At 41.1% G+C, this 19,038-nt stretch overlaps 1 protein-coding gene across 10 annotated transcripts in view; it reads left to right on the top strand.

Moving 5' to 3' along the window:
- COBL (cordon-bleu WH2 repeat protein) overlaps nucleotides 1-19,038 on the top strand; it is a 287,602-nt gene that overhangs the window by 143,933 nt on the left and 124,631 nt on the right. For all 10 annotated transcript variants that reach the window (XM_039522524.1, XM_039522526.1, XM_039522525.1 and 7 more), the window contains 2 exons: nucleotides 1,036-1,130; nucleotides 6,484-6,567. In XM_039522524.1, the coding sequence (XP_039378458.1) occupies nucleotides 1,036-1,130; nucleotides 6,484-6,567 (179 nt within the window). The remainder of the gene's footprint in view (nucleotides 1-1,035; nucleotides 1,131-6,483; nucleotides 6,568-19,038) is intronic.

Below are 19,038 nucleotides of genomic sequence, written 5' to 3'. Positions count from 1 at the left end.
CTGCCAAACTGCCCCCCCAACAGACACTCAGATACTCACCAGCGCATTCCCCCTACTGCAGCACTTAGCGTACCTCTGCTCAGAGGGATCCCAGGCAAACTCCTTCTGTTTGCCTCTCTGCTGTTCGCTGCTCAGCTGGTTCGCAGCTGACTGCCTTTTTATAAGTATGAGTAAAGGTTGCAAGATCAGTCTCTAAAGAGCTTCCACTTCCACAGGAAGGTTTACTTTTCCTATTACATGGCTTGATCCATAACCCTCTGATGTCAATGGGAGTCTTTCCATTGACTTCGGATGGGTTTGAACCATGCCCATGGGTTGTTAAAAATCTATAATCACATTTTTTAAAGGAGCATTGTTGGTAGTGGGGGAGGGTTGACTCCTCATATGTACTTTAAAAGCATTATCAAAGACTAATGCCTGGTCTATACTAGGAATATTAGGTTGAGTTGGTCCATGGTGTGAAAAATCCACACCCCTGAGCGGTGTTTTTTGAGCTGAACTGAGTCTTCTGTTGACCTTGCTACTGCTTCTCAGGGAGGTGGATTACCTAATCAATGGGAAAACCCCTCTTGTCAGGGTAGGTAGTGTCTACACTGAAGTGCTACAGTGGTGCAGCTGTGACAGCACATCTGTGCCACTGTAGTGTTTTAGAAGGACAAAAGCCCTACATTACTGTTGTAGTGTCTTAATGACAACTTCAGGACTGATCTTACAACCCCTTACTCCTGTGTGTAATGCATCATCCTGAGACTCAGGATTACAATGGGTTTCATCCAAAACCTGTTGAAGTCAGTGGAAAGACTCCCATTGGCTTCAGAGCTTTGGGCCAGGCCCTAAATTAGAGAGGATCTGATCCAGGTGAGGATCCAGAATCTGTTACTTAATTATATTATTTTGCCTCATGATCACCCTTATGCACACACAACTTGTATTTCAGGGAGTAAAGGGTTAACTTGGAATCATTGCTTTTAAAACTTCTGGGTTTGTAACTGTGCTTTTGAAAATATAAAAAATAACCCAATATAATTGTTTCAGAAACAAGTCAAAATTCTTCAATAAGCAACGACGCAGCAGAAAAAGAAAAGAGAGGATTTCTGGGATTTTTCAAAGTTAATAAAAGAAGCAGCAAGGTAAGGGTTCTGCAAACCATTATCTATTTTATATCATGCTACATAATTGTTTTCTTTCTACCTTTATTTAGGGTGCCTTTTATATTTCTTTCAAGGATTTGTTTATCCACAAATGTATAAACTACATTCAAGCACAACCATTTTGATCACCAAGTCCATGGGAAGGAGTGAGCAATATTTAATGGCCATTCTTAAGAGGGTCTGATAAGTGGAACACCATGTTTTAGATTACAAAAATAGTCTCAGGTGTAAAATCTCAATATCCAAAAATCCAATGCAATTCCCACATGCATTATATTAATATCAAACTGTGATGCACTGACAGGCTGGAGAAGTTTTGCTTTTGGGAATAGAGTTAAAAGTGAGCTGGACAAGAATTAAAAAATGGGTTTATTTTGGTTTTGCTGAAGCCTGAAAGATGTGTTTCTCAATTTTAAAAGGCAGTTGTCCCGGCTGCTAGGCTTTTTTACTTTAGAAAGATCAGAAGTCTCAAATCCAGCCCTTAATTGAAGTAGTTGGGTGTGTTGAGCATTTAACAAAACACATTCTCTTCTAAATGTTAAGCTTTTGAGTTCAATAGGCATTAACAATGACAAGCAGTTTCAGATAAGTCACTTCCACTCTCAGGGTATGGCTACACTGGCGAGTTGCAGCGCTGGAAAGCCTCCACCAGTGCTGCAATTAGTAAGTGGCCACACCTGCAGGGCACTTCCAGCGCTGCAACTCCCTGGCTGCAGCGCTGGCCGTACACCTCACTCAGCATGGGGAATAAGGATTCCAGCGCTGGTGCTGCAGTGCTGGTCATCAAGTGTGGCCACACACCAGCGCTGTGATTGGCCTCCAGGGTATAAGGATGTATCCCAGAATGCTTTTATAAATTACTCTCTTTGTTTTGTTATGCAGCCTCTCTTTGTTTTGTTATGCACGAGCTCTGCGTGGAGCTCTGCCGCTGCTGCTTATCTAAAAAACAAACAGAGCTCCTGTTTGCTGTGATCATCTGTACCTGGCTGTAAACAATCAAATGAGAGGCAGGCAGGCAGTGAATGAAACAGCGGGGAGTCGTGTTGGCTGCAGGCTGTTTGCAATTAAGAGTTAAGACTAAGGGGTCGGAAACATGTTCTGATTTTTCAAGGCAGGAAGCTAAACACACAGTGTTGGCTCCAAAAATCCCCTCTCTCTCTCCCCCCGCTCCCTGTCACACTAGACCCCACTCCACCTCCCTCTTTTGAAAAGCACGTTGCGGCCTCTTGAACGCTGGGATAGCTGCCCATAATGCATCACTCCCAACAGCGCTGCAAATGCTGCAAATGTGGCCACACACCAGCGCTGGTAGCTGTGAGTGTGGCCACACACCAGCACTGGCCCTGCACAGCTGGATGACCAGCGCTGCAAACTACCAGCGCTGCAAACCGTAAGTGTAGCCATACCCTCAGTAACTTAAGCCTGATCTTCACTAGAAAATTAGATCGGTTTAACTGTGTCAGTTGGGGTGTGAAAAATCCACACTCCTGGGCCATGTTGTTAAAATGACCTAAATCCCTGTGTAAACAGATGTAGACTGTCTCGCAGAGAGTTGGATTACCTGTGCTGACAGGAAAACCCCTCCCATCGGTGTAGGAAGTGTCTATGCTGAAGCGCTGCAGTGGTGCAGCTCAGCTGTGCCCCTGTGGCATTTTAAGTGTAGATAAGCCTTCAGACTTTTCTTCCTTTGAATCTGTGATGTCAAGAACCTGCCAGTTCTGCTGACATCTATCCATGCCTCCAGGAAAACCAGAATGGACAAGGTCAAAATTTCTATGAGCACAACATAAAAAAGAAAGGGAAGAAAAGCAACAAACTCACTCTTTCTTTCTTATTATGTATAAAGTGGAAAAAAAACAACATTTGCTTTCTTTTCTAGTTGCCTTTTACAATGAAGGGCCCAATCCTGCTTCTATTTTCTATTTTTTTTTTTTTTAATTGAAGTCAGTGGGATTTCAGTTCCTTGGGTGGAGGAACAAGGCCTTAACTGGAGATAGGATGCACCAAGAATTTGGAGTCTCGTTAAATCCCCTCTAGCAGAGACTCTTGTCACAACCTCCTCAAGGACTCTTTGATGTTCCTTCCACACAATAAATTCTTTCTCCCAAGACCGCTCCATCTCAATAGCCTCCTGTTTTCTTATTGACTCCCTCAGACCAAGCATGGATCCCAGGATACTGCCTTAATCAACTCTTGAATGAAGGGTACTGTATAGGAAGTGTGGCCAAACTGTGGCTTGCAAGCCATATACAGCTCTTCTACCATTAAAGTGCGGTTCCCAAGCCCCCTGCCCCATTCTCCACCTACTAGACTTGCGGGGGGTGGAGCTTAGGACCTCTTCTGTCTTTCAGTGAGGTATACACACCCCAGTTTGTAAATTCATATGGGGGCTGGGTGTGTGTGAATCACAAGGATAGTGCATCTAAGACCCCAGTCCTTCAAAGAGATGCATGGACAAACTCTTATGCTCCTGCAGCATCTCATAAAAGTTAGGGAAACTCCTTGTGGGCATAAGTCCACCTATATGTATCCACTTGCATGTAGTGGATAGCTACCATAATTCCATGTTAAGTTAATAGGAGCTGTGTCTGTTCAGCCTCTGAAAAACCAGAATCCAGAAGTCCCACACTGAGCAACCTAAAATGGAGGCATCCAGTGTTAATGGGCTCTTTTGAAAATCTGACCTTAGATAAGCATGTAGCGTTCTTATTAACAAACCATTCCATTGTGACAGGGTAAGGATGGTGATGTAGTGTCAGAGCATAAGTCATTAATAACCAACACTGATAAGAGTGTATTTAGGAAAGAACTTGCATATGTACAGCACATTTTTCATAAGTGCAAACTTATACTGGAAAGTTTATATTGTGCATACACAGCAGCCAATTTTATATATATATTTTTAACTTTATTAATTTCTGCCCAGCTGCAGTGTTGCCAAACCCAAGCATTTGAAAATCATGAGACTGGCTTAAAAATCATGAGATATTTAAAAAATAATAAATTCGGGGGCTCATTTTCTTTGCTACCTTGTTTCTGAGCCTTAGGGTGCACTCGGGTCAAATTTTTTAAGCTTTTCTTTACAACTATGAGAGCTGGAACCTTTTTTCTTAAATTAAAACTGAGTTTCTCACCTAATCACATGAATCCTGGAGCTTTTAAGAAAAATGTCAAATATTGGTGAGACTCACAATAACACTATGAGAGTTGGCAACACTGTTTTTCAACTGAGGTCATTTTACACATTAAGGGTGAAATCCTGACCCTGCTGACAGTTTTGCCATTAACTTCACTAGGGCCAACATTTTATGACAACTGTCAGATTTCAAGCGTTTTTAACATAACCGAGGAGGAAAATGTAGCAGTAACTTTCTGAAAGGGAAAAATGTTGGAAATATTTTTTTCCTTCCTTGCAGAACTCAAACACTGATGAAGAAACTTTTCTAAGTTTCCTGCATTGGTCACAGAGACTATGCAGGAAACTTGCAGGTGAATTTTTCAGAAAGCTGGGAATATGTGAAAACAACAGGTTATAACTGAAACTTTTGGAAACCTTGGGTATAGTGTTCACTCCCAATTGAATAGGATAATAAAGTACTACAAAGTTCACCCTGGTACAATACCAGGGTAGAAAAGGAATACTTAGTTTCATGTTTCTATAGCCCAACGTCTCAATTGGTCCTAAGGCAGGAGCAGTAAACTCAGAAGTTGATAAATATATTTGATTAACTACTACTAAGAAATATGTGCTTGTACTTCACTGGTATTTAGCTTAAACCCGGCCAGTGTCCTAGGGTCAAATTTTCTAAAATGCTCAATTAGGCTGTCAGAAGTTTTCAGCAACCACAGTTGGGGTCAGATATTTGTAAGAGTTTAGCACCCTGTCGCTCCCATTGAGAACAATGGGAACTGCTGGGTGCTGAGTGCTTTTGAAAATCTGTCCTGAGTTGAGCTTCTGGACCCATCTGAAAATACTTATTGGTGACACCTGCAAATTGGTTGTTTTAAGGGATGGGAAGCAGGTCAAGCAGGGGTTGCTATCCTCTGTGATAAAATTATCCCTACTTTACAGGTAAAGAACTAAGGCACCCAGAAGACTTGCCCGGCAGAAAGTATATAGCAAACCAGGGAATTGAACCCAGGTCTCTTAAAGGGAGATCCAAAGCCTTAACTGCAGGGCCATCCTTCCTCTGGATGGCTTGTTTATAATATATTACTATGCATATCATTTTTACTTTAAAAAAAATCTCTGCTGTGAATTGTATGCTCTTGGTATTCTACTTGGTTCTCCTCAGGTTTGACTTGCACCATTTCTATTATTACAATCCTGGTTTTATGACATCCACCGGGGACGGGGATGAGATTACTCATGAGCTATGCAGGATTCCAAACTCCTTTCTCTCTCTAATGTTCATAAACTAGGGACAAAAGAAAAACACATTCTTGGCTGTGATTTTCAAAGGAGCTGAAAGGAATCCCAGTCCTGATTCTAGTCTTCACTGGCTACAGTCTGAGAAACCATACACTTTATAAATAAAGCATGAAAAATATATTTAAAAAATGCAATTTACAGCTCTTTCCTGATGCTAACACTGAAGATAAGCAATTTCTATCCTTTACAGTGGTCTTTCTCAAGTCACAATTCGTTTGCCTTCCATTCTCAAGATTTCATTCAAGACTTGATTCACTACTTGATTTTCTGCTTCCCATGAATTTAGATGCATTCTGATTTGCACACACTTTACACTTAGGGCTAGATTGTATGCTTTGCACAAAGCCCTGCATAAGGGAGCCAAACGCAGCTGCACCAGCTCTACAGGGACCACAGGGCTGCTTATTGCTCTACCCTGCAGGCTATTGTGAAGGGGTTGCAAGGCCACAGCTCAGTGTTTCCCCACCCCTCTCTTGGCCAGTCTGCTCATTGGAATCAGCAAAGATGAGTAGTACCTACTCACAGAGACAGATGTTGTGCTTGTCCCTTGCACGCTGCCCTACCCCTGTGCACCCAGGAGAATCAGTGGCAATGTGATCCTTGTTCTTCAGTATCCATTTTCTACTAGCTCTTCTTTTCTTTTGTCGTGCTGAATAATTCCTGCATTTGTTTGTTTTTTCTGCTCTTCCTGGGTTTCTCTGTTCATCTGTGTCTCTGGCCTTGGCTATATTAGGGAGATCTTGCAAACTAGTCAATATTTCTTTTAAAAAAAGAAGTCCAATGCAGCTGTGCTAGTTGAATGCCCTGGCCTTGCCCAGATTTGGTGCTTTGATTTGGCACAATTACGCCTTGTTTTGTTTGTTTTCCCACATTGGTATAGGCTGCTTCTTTGTATTGCAGACAGAAGATCATTTGAGGATGGACGGTAACTATGGGGATGAGGATGGTTTTAGTTCTGCAACTGCTAGTGAAAGGAGCTTGGATGTAAGTACTAACATGGCTTATAGATGCTTTTGCTGCTTCTGCCTCCTTAGACTGTTCAGATCAGCAGATGCTATTCCAGCTGCTTGACTAAAAAAAAGTAGCAATAGTGCGCTTTATAGTGTGGTTGCCCCAATCCTTGGATGTCTTAACACACAGTTCAGGCTTTTCTGACCACCTAAAATGCAACATGGGGTCTTCAGATAAAACTCTCAATGACTTCAATGTAGCCAGGATTTCAGCCAAGGACTTTAATGCTGAACTGTGTGCAAATAATAAGTTTCATTTGTGGCCTGGTGCACTCCTTTTTGGTGCATCAGTATGGCTCCTAATACTTTTATAAATTTTTTGCTTTTGTTTTTAACATTAGAAATATCAGGTCCTCTTTCTGATAGATGACCGTGGCAAGATAGTTGGAGAACCTAGACACTAACTGATTATACCAGATATCAGACTAGATGCTCACTGTTGTCTCTTTTGGCCTCATAATCTGTGAACTAATTATTAATCACAATAATTACCTTTTTGTTGGAGGACTTTTCAAAATCTTTAGAAGAGGATATTGGTGACATCTCAGATGACTGAAACATGAGCCTGAGCTCTCACAGTCCCTTAGTGAGACAGGAAGGAGTGTCTGTGGAGGTGATGCTCAGGCTGAAACTGCAGCTCTTTGGCTAAGAGGAAGGGATGGGAAGAAAATGTCAGATCACTGAGGCAGAACAAATGATAGAGCAGTTCCAAAATGGGGACAGTTGTGAAAAAGAGGCCAAGACAGGAGAAATGGATGGAACACATATGGCAGGGGTGGGTGCAGGGCCGGCTTTAGTCCGATTCGCCCGATTCCCAGGAATCGGGCCCCGCGCCTAAAAGGGCCCTGCGCCTTAGGCGCCTTTTTAATTTTTTTTACTTACCCCGGCTGCGGTCTGCTCCAGGGTCTTCCGTGGCCCCGCTCCCGTGACCAAAGCGCCGGCGGGAGCGCGTCTTCCCCACAGCCCCGCTCTCCCAGCTGGAGCTCTGGCTGGAGTGCGGCAAGCCCTACCCTGCAGCCCTGCTCTCCCGGCTGGAGCTCCGGGCCCTTTAAATAGCCCCAGAGCCCTGGGGTAGTGGGGGGCTCCGGGGGCTATTTAAAGGGCCAGGGCTCCAGCTGCCTCTGCCACCCCGGTCCTTTAAATAGCCGCTGAAGCCCCACTGCCCCCATGCATTCCCCAGGGCTCCCGTGGCTATTTAAAAAGTCCGGGGCGGGGTAGAAGCAGGGGAGCCCTGGGCCCTTTAAATAGCCCCCACAGAGCCCTGGAATAGCAGGGGTTTGGGGGCTATTTAAAGGGCCGGGGCTCCAGCTGCCTCTGCTGCACCCCCTGCCCTGCTCACCAGCCCCACCCCCCCTGCCTGCACCCAGCCCTGCACCCCTTGCCTTGCCTGCAGCCAGACCCTACCTCCAGTCAGCCCCTGCCCTGCCTCCAACCAGACCCATGTCCACTGCTGCCCTGCAGTTCCCAGGGCAGTAACCCTGCACACCTGCTTCTATGAGGGAGGCAGGGAGCAGCTGGGACCCACACATGAGCACACCCCCCAGGGAGTGGCGGGGACCCACACATGTGAAACGGCAGTCATTAATAACCAATCAACAGCTTATATGATGCAATGTACATAATATATAATTTTATTATTTATATAGTTATGGAAAGTAAATAATACATGGAAGAAATGAAAGGCTTTTTTTTACACTTGTTTTTTTTTTCAGTCATCCCTGCCAGGGCCCCGCCGAAAATGTTCGAATTGGGCCCCGCACTTCCTAAAGCCGGCCCTGGGTGGGTGGATGTTAGATTTGAAAACTGTAGTTCAATAAGTCCAGAGAGAATTTTCTCAATCACAGGGGAAGGTACAGCAAAGGTAATGATGGTGTTACAGGATAGGTGGGGTATAGGCCATATTTTCACTTCAAAAAGGGTATGTATAGTCCTAGAGGAGGCAAAGATGGTTTTTATATGGATGTAACTAGTCAAAGTACACCCCTGGTAAGGGGTATAGAGTTGACTTCAACTAGGTACATCTGGATAACACCTATCCGTGCCCTGTCTACACAAGGATTTTACATTGAGACAATTATCTGACTGTAAAACACACTTTTTTGCAATAAAGACATAGCCACAGTTCCTTTGTTTACACTTTGTGCTATCCCTTGGCCTACATCCTTACATTTCTTTTTGACTGATCAAATCACACTTTATGACACTGGAAGAAAAGAACAGTTTTAAAAATTACCCCTAACCACTAACTATTTATTTTAAAATCACAACAATATAACTTTAGGTACAAACAAATCTTATAATCAGAGGTAATGTGCCAATGTTCAATAACTGGAACGTTTTTAGGTCGAGTGATTAATCCTTTATTTTTTCCTCCAAAGAGCAATTAATCTTCAAGTACAATGTGGGCATTGTTCACTGCTTCACGCTTTTGCAGCTAGCTTTCTATGTTATTTGCTATGGTTCTCATCCTGATAAAATGTATGGACATGCTTAAAATAGAAGTATGAAAGTTGTTCCTCAGAAAATTCATATAATGAGACGTGTAAGTAGTCTGCTCAGCAGTATTGCATCTCCATCTTAATGCATGTATCTGAAACCAGTGGGAAAAACTTCAGAAAAGAGCTGTAATAACTTGTGGTCTGGAAACATGCCTTTTATGGTGTGCCTTCACTATATAAAAAAAGGTGATAACAAAAACAAGGTAAAATCCTAGGCAGTTTGTAGTTTGTAGTTTTAACATGAGTTAGCAGATTGTGATATACCCCTTAACTCAAATTGTTCACGTATGAAAACTACAAATTGTCTCGTCTTCTTTAGGGTTTCACCACTTGAAAACTAACAAAAGTAAAAAACACATCTTTTTACCTGCTGAAGACCTGGCATTATAGCCTAAAGAAACTCAAACTACTTAACTTGACAAAGAGAAGGGTACGAAATGACTTTACCATGGTCTACAGGGCCTTACATGGAGAGAATATTTCTAATAGTAAGGGGCTTTTTAATCTAGCACTAAGTCATAACAAAATCTGATTGCTGGAGGCTGAGGTGAGAAAAATTCTTCCTAGAAATAGAGTGCAAATGTTTTACACTAAAGGTAATTAATCATTGGAGCAAGTTATTTAGGGGTTCTGGTGGATTCTCCATAATTTGATATCTTTAAATAGAGATTGGATGTTTTTCTAAAATATATGCTGTAGCTCAGCCAGAGCTTGACACAGGAACTACTTGATGAAACTGTACAGCCTGTGTTACGAAGCAGGTCAAACTAGAGATCAAAATGATCCCCCTGGCCATAATATCTATGAACATCCAACATCAGTGAACTGTAGGTATTTTTTTTATGTAAAGGAGACAGAATGAGCTATCACCATGTTTAGACCCTAGAGCTGATGTGTATTGGATCACTTTGCATTTTTGTTATATTTTTTCTATTTTGTGTTCTTGCTAGTCACTCATCATTTTTCAAGTATATATACTTGATGGGAATGGGACTTAATTAATATATATTAATATTAATAATAATAAAAACTGTTTTATTGTAGCTTTTAAACTCTAGATTCCAATAATACATTTCTTTCTAACTCAATCATTGCATAGTATGTAACACCAGACATCTGATAGAAAACTAAATCTAGTCTTAGGATAGTTGAGAGTAGACATATATAGCTTTGCTAAAGTATATATGACCACAAACTCTGGTTTCTTTACTCTTTTTTTAATTACTCTCCTTTCAAATGAATGATTTATGAACGATACAGGCTGGCAGAACTAAGAGACTGGGGGCTCTGATAATACATACATTTAGGAAAAAGTAAGATTTGGTTACTAAACATTGTGAAAATCCTCTTAAGTATAGCTTGCCCTTTATTTTATGCTTAGTAATTATTTTAATTACTATTTGTAAAGAATAATAGTTGAGCATATTATTTGTGACCTGCAGATGTAAGAAGGGCCACTCCAGATCAGTACATGGCAGAGGAACTGCTAGGTGCTTAAGAAGATGGAGTTAATGACTCCATACATGACACTTTTCCCTGTGAGTCAGTGTCCACCCCACAGTGGCACTGAGTAACCATCATTATTTAGATGTGACATAAAACCAAGCTCATGATCACTTGCATTAAAGATTCCATTACACTCTTTTTGTTTAAGAATAAGGGTATTAATTCTGGTGTCCTAGCCAAATTCCAGTTCAGCCAATTACAGTCTACCTATTTACCTGCCTACCTACCTATCGAAATTTCTGCATTTTTAATTAGATACGATGTTGCTTTTCATTTCAAGTCCCAGTTTCTCATGTAGTCTTGCCTTGTAGAACAGCTGCTCTAACACACTGCAGAGGTGGATGCATTTCAGTAGTCAGTGAAATTATCATATATATAGCTCCTTATGGGCCAGACGCTGAAACCCTTATCATATTGAATAACAGCTTACTCCACTAATGGTCCCTTTGAAGTAAAGTACTAATTGGTATGAGTGAGGACATCAGGGTCAGCCCTAAATTAGAAAGATATGTTGGGATCCTATAGACTGAGAAGTGTTATAAAGGAAGATATTAATTTTCTCAAAATGTCCTCTCTTAAGTGTTTCCTCTACTATAATTCCCTTTAAGGCTCCCTTCAGAGTTATTTGCAATTCTGTGTCATCTTCAAGGCATTTTGCATTGCCCCAGAGCATGGCTTTCAAATTTGGTGCTGAGCCACCAGGGTGAGCAGGTGCCGGAGCAAAGGCAAGCTGGTATATGCTCTGGATCTGCAAGGAGGGGATATCTTCCATGACTCTTCAGAGATGCCCTTCTGGGTGGCATAAGGGAAAGCAATGTTGGGCCCATGAGGGAGCTTTGTTCAGCATTGGCTGCCAAAGAAAAGGTCATTGCAATGTCATGCCTTTGAGGGGTAAGCGAGTGGAAAAGAGGGTTTTGGAAGCTCCTGGTCAATGCCCTTTGAACAGCAGAGCTCTATCTACAATACTCATATGGTCCCTATTACTATAGTATCTGAGCACCTCACACTCTTTAATGTGCTGATCCTCAGAATACTTCTGAGAAGTAGAGAAGTACAATTATCCCCATTTTGCAGATGGGGAACTGAAGCACTGAGAAAGTGAGTGAGTTGGCTGTGGTCAAACAGGAAGTCTCAGGTAGAGCAGGAAATTGAACACAGTTCTCACAAGTCCTGGACCATCCATCCTCTCTCTACATCAATGGTCTCCAGTCTCTTTACTAAACTGAACTGTAGAATAAATGATAATTCTAGGGTATGAGAGCCAGGCGATATGGAGAAATGGAAGGTAGCTCTACAAAATGAGAGATAGTGAGAGCTTATTCAAGCAAAGGTTGTATACATAGGCGCCAACTTTCCCCAGCGCTGGTGGGTGCTCGCGCCCCCCCCCATCCTTGGCCCCACCCCTTCCTTGCCCCCAGTCCAACCCCTTCCCCACAGTCCTCGCCCCAACTCCTGTTTCGCGGCGCAAGTGCTGGGAGCTGGGGGGGAAAAGCGGGCACGTGGCATGCTCAGGGAAGGAGACGGAGGTGAGCTGAGGTGGGGGAGCGGGGCAGGGAGCTTCTGGTGGGTGCAGAGCACCCACCAATTTTTTCCTGTGGGTGCTCTAGCCCCAGAGCACCCACAGAGTCAACGCCTATGGTTGTATATTCATTTTATCAGTCAAACACTATTCAGTGTCATGTTTATACAAATTTGTTTGGAGCCATTAATACCACCACCAAGTAGTTAGTCATTTACAGGATAAGGGAAAATTCTCTTTTAAATCAATGGGGGGAATCAGACAAAATAAACGAGACAGGACATGTATTGCTGGCATCAGTAAAAATAAGGGGAGATAAAGGTAGGAGGAAAGTGTAATCCCACAGAGATACAGAATGTATACAAAGTAAGAGAAGAAAATTCTGCTTAGTGGTCTGCAGCACCCATCAAAAATAAGGCTTCATTTTAAAAGTAAAAGATTGTATAGGAATAAAGTAATTATTCTAAATGAAACAAAAATATCTTCCTTAATTTCCCTCATTGTGTGCTGGATCTGTCAGCTCTGTGCAGAACTGAAAAACAGACATGCATAGGCCTAATATGATGTTTTGTGTGTGTGTGTGTGTATGTGTATATATATAATGTATTTATACGCAAACAAACATGGTAGTCAGAAGTCACAACACATTTGGAACAGTTTGTTATACTTCTCTTTCTATTCCAGTGGTTCTCAACCAGGGGTATGCATATCCCTGGGGGATCTTCCAGGGAGTACATCAACTCATCTAGATATTTGTCTAGTTTTACAACAGGCTACATAAAAAGCACTAGCAAAGTCCGTAGAAACTAAAATTTCATACAGACAATGATTTGTTTATACTGCTCTGTATACTATACACTGAAATGTAAGTACAATATTTATATTCCAATTGATTTATTTTATAATTATATGGTACAAATGAGAAAGTCAGCAATTTTTCAGTAATAGTGTGCTGTGACACGTCTGTGTTTTTATGCCTGATTTTGTAAGCAAGTAGTTTTTAAGTGAGGTGAAACTTGGGGGTACACAAGACAAGTCAAACTCCTGAAAGGGGTACAGTAGTCTGGAAAGGTTGAGAGCCACTGCTCTATTCAGAAGGATTATTGTCTTTCAGTTGGAATTTAGAACAGCCTGCAAGAAATGGGAGAATAGAGTAATTTTTGCCACATGGTGTCACTATCCTCCAAAGAACAGCTAATCTAAATGAAACCTGATACTCCTACCAGCAAGAGCTAAAATTAGTTATGTTTATTTTGGAGGGTCCTAATAGTTTAATAAATCACAAGGAAGCAACGTATCCCAAGTGCTGAATCACATATATCTCTAATGTGGAATTTGTTTATGTTATAAATCAGTTTGGAAAAAAATACTTAATAAAAACACAGGCATTTTGTCAGAGGTTTTGAAACTTCAGCACAAAATCTTATCACACAAGGTTTCTGTGGTTTAGGAAGATGATTTCAGAAGAATAATGTTCAGAGATTTCCTTCAGCACATACCGAGCAAGCTTTTTAAAATCTGGCCTTCCTTTGTATGCCTGAAGTTAGCCATTGTGAATAATTTGAGCCAACTAATCTTGTTATGATGCACAGTCTGATAGTTCTGTGTCTAAAATGACAAACAGCATCCGCTAATATGAACTCACAAGCACAAAAAGTGAGGTCAGCTTAAGTCCAGTCTGAAAATCAAACCCATGGTGTTATTAATGTGCATTACCATGTTTTATATGTGCCAGTCTGTTATTGTGTATTTGTATGAGTTTATATCAATATTCATACATTACAGCACAGTACAACTCTAAAATATGAAGTAGGGTTGATTTGTAGTGGAAAACTATTGCACTGGTGTTTGAAAAAGTAACCAATACTGGTATTTAATAGCTAATGCCACAGTTTGTGGATATTGGTAACCATTAGTGGTCACCTTTTAAGTTTTTCCTATAAACAAGAAATTCCAGAACATCTGCCAACCTTTTAAAAATATTTTTTGCTCTTAATATGCTGCAACTTCTGTAACCTCCATTAAGGGTTCTGTTGTCCTTCACTAGGACATGTGACTGTTTCAGCCAGTAGCAAAGCTCTCGCAGTAATAATGGTGACCATGTTGTAAATAATTGTTTGTTTCTGTTTACACTTTTTGTTTTTATTTTTGCAATTCTCACCCTCCCATTCGCTTTAAATTCTCTCCCTCTCCCCACACACAATTTTTCTTTAACAGAGTTTGTCTAACCAGCAGCAGAAGAGCCAGAAAATGTTCTCCAAAAGCTGCAGGAGATGGGAGTTGTCCCCATTTACCTAATGTTATGACAGGTTTCAGAGTAGCAGCCCTGTTAGTCTGTATCCGCAAAAAGAACAGGAGTACATGTGGCACCTTAGAGACTAACAAATTTATTTGAATAATCTTTCGTGGGCTACAGCCCACTTCATCGGATGCATAGAATGGAACATATTGTAAGGGTATATATATATAGTAAGGCGATGTATATACACATACAGAGAACATGAAAAGGTGGGAGTTGCCCAACCAACTTTAAGAGGCTAATTAATTAAGAGAAAAAACTTTTGTAGTGATAATCAAGATGGCCCATTACAGACAGTTTGACAAGAGGTGTGAAAATACTTAACATGGGGAAATAGATTCAATGTGTGTAATGGCTCAGCCATTCCCAGTCTCTATTCAAGCCCATCAAGTTAGGCTAAATTTGTTAGCCTCTAAGGTGCTACAAGTACTCCTGTTCTTTTTGCTAATGTTATGAGTGTCTGTATATAGTTAGTTAGTTAACAGATAAGGTGCCAGTAGGTGGAGCTCAAGCACATGTACTCTAGTTTCTGGGTTTTTCAGGGCTAAGAGTATGTTTACACTGGAGCAGGAGGTATAATTTCCATCTTGGTTAGACATATCAGCTCTAGCTCGGATTGAGGTAGTGTGCCAAAAATAGAAATGTGTCCGTGGTGGTGTGAGCAGCAGAGGCTAGCTACCCAATTACCTAACTCAGATTTCAGATGGGATCTTACTCAGGGCAGATGGCCAATTGTGCCGTCATCTCCCAGTCTTTTCCCCCACACACACTGTTTTGTGTCCTAGCCCCCTGCAAGTCCTGATGTTGTACCGTCTACAGCTGAATCATGCAGCTTTCTCCTCCAGGCTTCTTGGGCCCAACAGGAGGGTCCTTGAGAGTACAGGAGAGGCGGTCTCCTTTCTGTCATTTCAGGTGCCCAGATACCCACACAATACACAGCCCACAACAGCTGCAGTTACAGGGAAGGTGCTGCCGAGCCCCAGACTGGAGCACGCCTAGTACTCATGGAATCATCTGGGAATTTAGCTGCTGAAATCTAAACATCTCTGCTGAGCATGTGCAAACTGTGGTTTTTCAAAAGTTTGTAATTTGGCTAAATTGAGGTGGATTTTCACGCGGACAGCAAAAGGCCACCGCTCTGCTACTTTAAGTCCTTGCTCAAAAACATGGGGTGCTAGAGCTTTTCAAATAATTATTTTAACATGGGAAAAACAACATATTTTACCCTGGCCTCATTCTCAGAATCAGCTGAATTGTTTTGGCTGAAATTTTCCAAAATAATTCAGCCTGACAGACACCCAGCATGGCAAACTTCAACCCAAAGAATTTGTTTCACACAATTTATAAGTGACTGAAAACAGGGTCTTATTTTGGGACGTGTACAGCAAACTTAGTAGCAGGCAGTACGATCAGCCCTGTCTATAACACAGTGTTGCCAACCCCAAGCCTTCAAAAATAATTTGTCTGCCCTGCCCCAGAAATCAGAAGAATGGCTAAAAAACCATGAGATTTAAAAACAATAATGTAGAGGTTCTTTTTCTTTTACCTTCTGATTTTTGAGCATTTATGATACATTCAGGTCACATTTTCAAGCTTTTCTCTGCAATCATGGCGGCTTGAAGCTTTTTTTTAAAATGACTGGTGAGATTCCTTTATAATAATTTGCCTCCAGGAGCTGGCTCTTTAAGTAAAACATCAAATACTGCAATGCGCAGGATAAAATCATAGAGTTAGCAATGCTGTGCATTGCTTTCCTACACAGTAGACTCTCAGAGTCCACCTGTTCATTGTTCCCTGACTTGTAATTTATGGATAGAATGCCAGATTGCCTCTGGACACTAGGAGGTTTAATATCTTTCCATTTAGTTGTTGCTGTTCCAGAAGCATTTCAGCAAAAGCTGCTCCTGCAGTGATTTTTAATTAAAGTCATTTTAAAGAAAAGACCCTGCAGTGGCATTTTCAGGTGAAGAGGAGGAGAAAGGAGGGAAGGGGAATGGAAAAGACTAAGTTTCTGATTCACTATTACGTTATTCCACCTTTTCACTGAAATCAGTGATGTTGAGTAAGTGCAAAGCTGAAATAAAGCAGCAGCAAATCAGGCCCATGTTTTTTGGTTTAATTTGTGTGTGTCTGGCTATTATATATTTTATTTAAAAAACAAACAAACCAAAAAACAGAAAGACACAGCGATTAATTCCATTTGATAGTTTCTGGTGCCATCTCAATCTATTCTAACGCTGCTTCTTTGGTATATGACATTGCCAGAAATCCCTTAATGGCAAAATAGGCTTGTAATTCACATTCACACAGTGCTCAGTGCAATTGGCAAAAGTATAGGGGTGTTGGAAATAACACCTTTAAAGACAAGTGTACCTTAGGGTCAAGGTTTGTGATTGATTTTCTACTATTTAATATATAGTTTCATAAAAAAAGATTTCTCATATTTCTGTGTATGTAAGATACAGTCTATATTGGCTATCTAAATTTTTCCTTCTAAGGCTTAAAGTTCCCAAATATTACTACTGGTAATAAACAACTTGTCTGTTACTGCCCTTTACTGTATGTAGTGAGAACTGTTTAATTGTGTGTCATAGGCCATATATTGCTAATATGCAATGGAGAGTCTCCTTTTCTTCAAGTGATAAAGGCCTATATCTTTGGAGCAGAAGACTCTGAGTCATAGTCAAATGTTTATTATATTAGTGTAAAATAATCATAAGTGCGGGTGCTGCTGCACCTCCTGTCCTTGAAGTGGTTTCCATCATTTGCAGGGTTTACAGTTTGGTTCAATGAATCTCAGCACCTCCACTATACAAGTTGTTCCAGCACCCCGAATATAATTATGAGTATACAGAATTTAGATAAAATACAGTTTTTTGCCTTTGCTGATTATATGAATTCTTTTCCATCCAAAGAGCTATAGCATAATGAAGCTTGAGCAAAAATTCCATTTGGTTGTTTTCCAAATACTTGCATGGATAGCGCATACTCAATTTCATTAAAAATATTAGAGAGCAATATCTTATATATTTTACATAAAATGATCTCATGATTTGGGCATAAATTTCACACTGTTCATTGGTAGCATTGAGTTACTTGGTAATGTGTGAAATTATGTGTTTCAGCAAACACATGGCAGGGGAGAAGGATTTGCTGACAGGACACAATGTATTTCACTTTGTGGGAGGAAGAAATGTTTGTCCAATTGAGCCTTAGAGCTGTGTTCTCTCTTTGATGCACAGGGGAGTTACGTAACTCTGACTGGGCCATATACTGTCTTCAATCCTGCCTTTGACATCCGTGGGAGTTGTTCACATGGATCTAGGGCAGTATGACGTTAATGAGAATTATGTGAATACCTCCCTTGTACCTTGGTGTGAGACTGGACTTTCTAGGATAAGGTAGCTCACAGCCGAAGTAGCCATTTGACAATTTTTTCTTAGTTTCTTGACCATCACCAAACTAGAGTTTATTGTTCTTGTACCTGTAAACCTAACACTGGCCTTGCCCTCACAGAGCAGAGTCAATGACTAAAGCTTTCTAAATGATTCAGGACTTTGTTCCTATTCCTAGCATAAATGAAGACATTCTATACAACATTTTGTGAAAGGAAGGAGGAGAAATAGGAAACAGTACATTGCCTGGAGGGGAATCTATACACTTTTGATAGCATATTCTGATCCACCCAGGCTCACTTCTGTTCTTGAAATGTGTTTTCTTACATGTAACAACAATTCCTACTTGAATAGAACCTTTCAGCAAAGGATCTCAAAGCATTTCACAAACTTCAGATTGCACAATAATCATGTGAGGGAAGGAAGCATCATTCCCATTTTATAAATGGGGAAGCTGGAGGGGAGATAAGAAACGTGGTGTGGTCAAGGCAAGTAACATAGGCACTGGCCCACGAAAGCACTTAAACAGCATCTTAACTTTAAGCATCCGAGTAGGCCCATTGACATATATTATTATTTGTTAATCTATTGTGTTACTGCCTAGGAGCCCTAGTCATGAGCCAGAACCCCATTATGCTAGGTGCTGTACACAGAACAGAAAGACGGTCCCTGCCCCAAAGAGCTTACAATCATATGCTTCAAGTTACGCACCTGCTTAAGTGCCTTGCTGACTCAGTATCATAATGAGCCAGAAATAGAATTCGGGTTCCTGACTCCCAGTCTCCTGCTGTACCCACTTGCCAGCTCTCCCTGTCTTAACCCTGGGAAATTTTGTGTTGAGAGTTTTGCGCAGAATGTTTTTAAAACAATGTAAAATGTAAGGATTTTTCTCCAATTATAACAATTGTTCCTTAGTTTTGTGCAGCACTACATACTTTCAGATACAGGGTTTGATTCTGATCTCCCTTACACTCGTGTGAACTTGGTGTAACTACACTGACTTCAGTGGAGTTACTGCAATGTATTTGACACAAGGGGAAGAGGGGGGGAAAAGTAAGAAACATTTAAAACTATTAATCAAGCAGCAAGCTTTTCTTGCCTTCAGTCTGGTAAATGTACAGATGAGAGATACTGTGCAGAGACTGTTTCTGTACAAACAGAGAAAGCCCTTCAAATGTAAACATTTGAGCAGCTGGCATGGGAGATTAGCAAAACAGTAGTGGGCGGA

This window comes from Mauremys reevesii, linkage group 2, assembly GCF_016161935.1.
Source record: "Mauremys reevesii isolate NIE-2019 linkage group 2, ASM1616193v1, whole genome shotgun sequence".
Lineage (NCBI taxonomy): Eukaryota > Metazoa > Chordata > Testudines > Geoemydidae > Mauremys > Mauremys reevesii.
The sequence above is the reverse complement of the archived record's forward strand: the minus strand, read 5'-3'. Positions and strand labels throughout refer to the sequence as shown.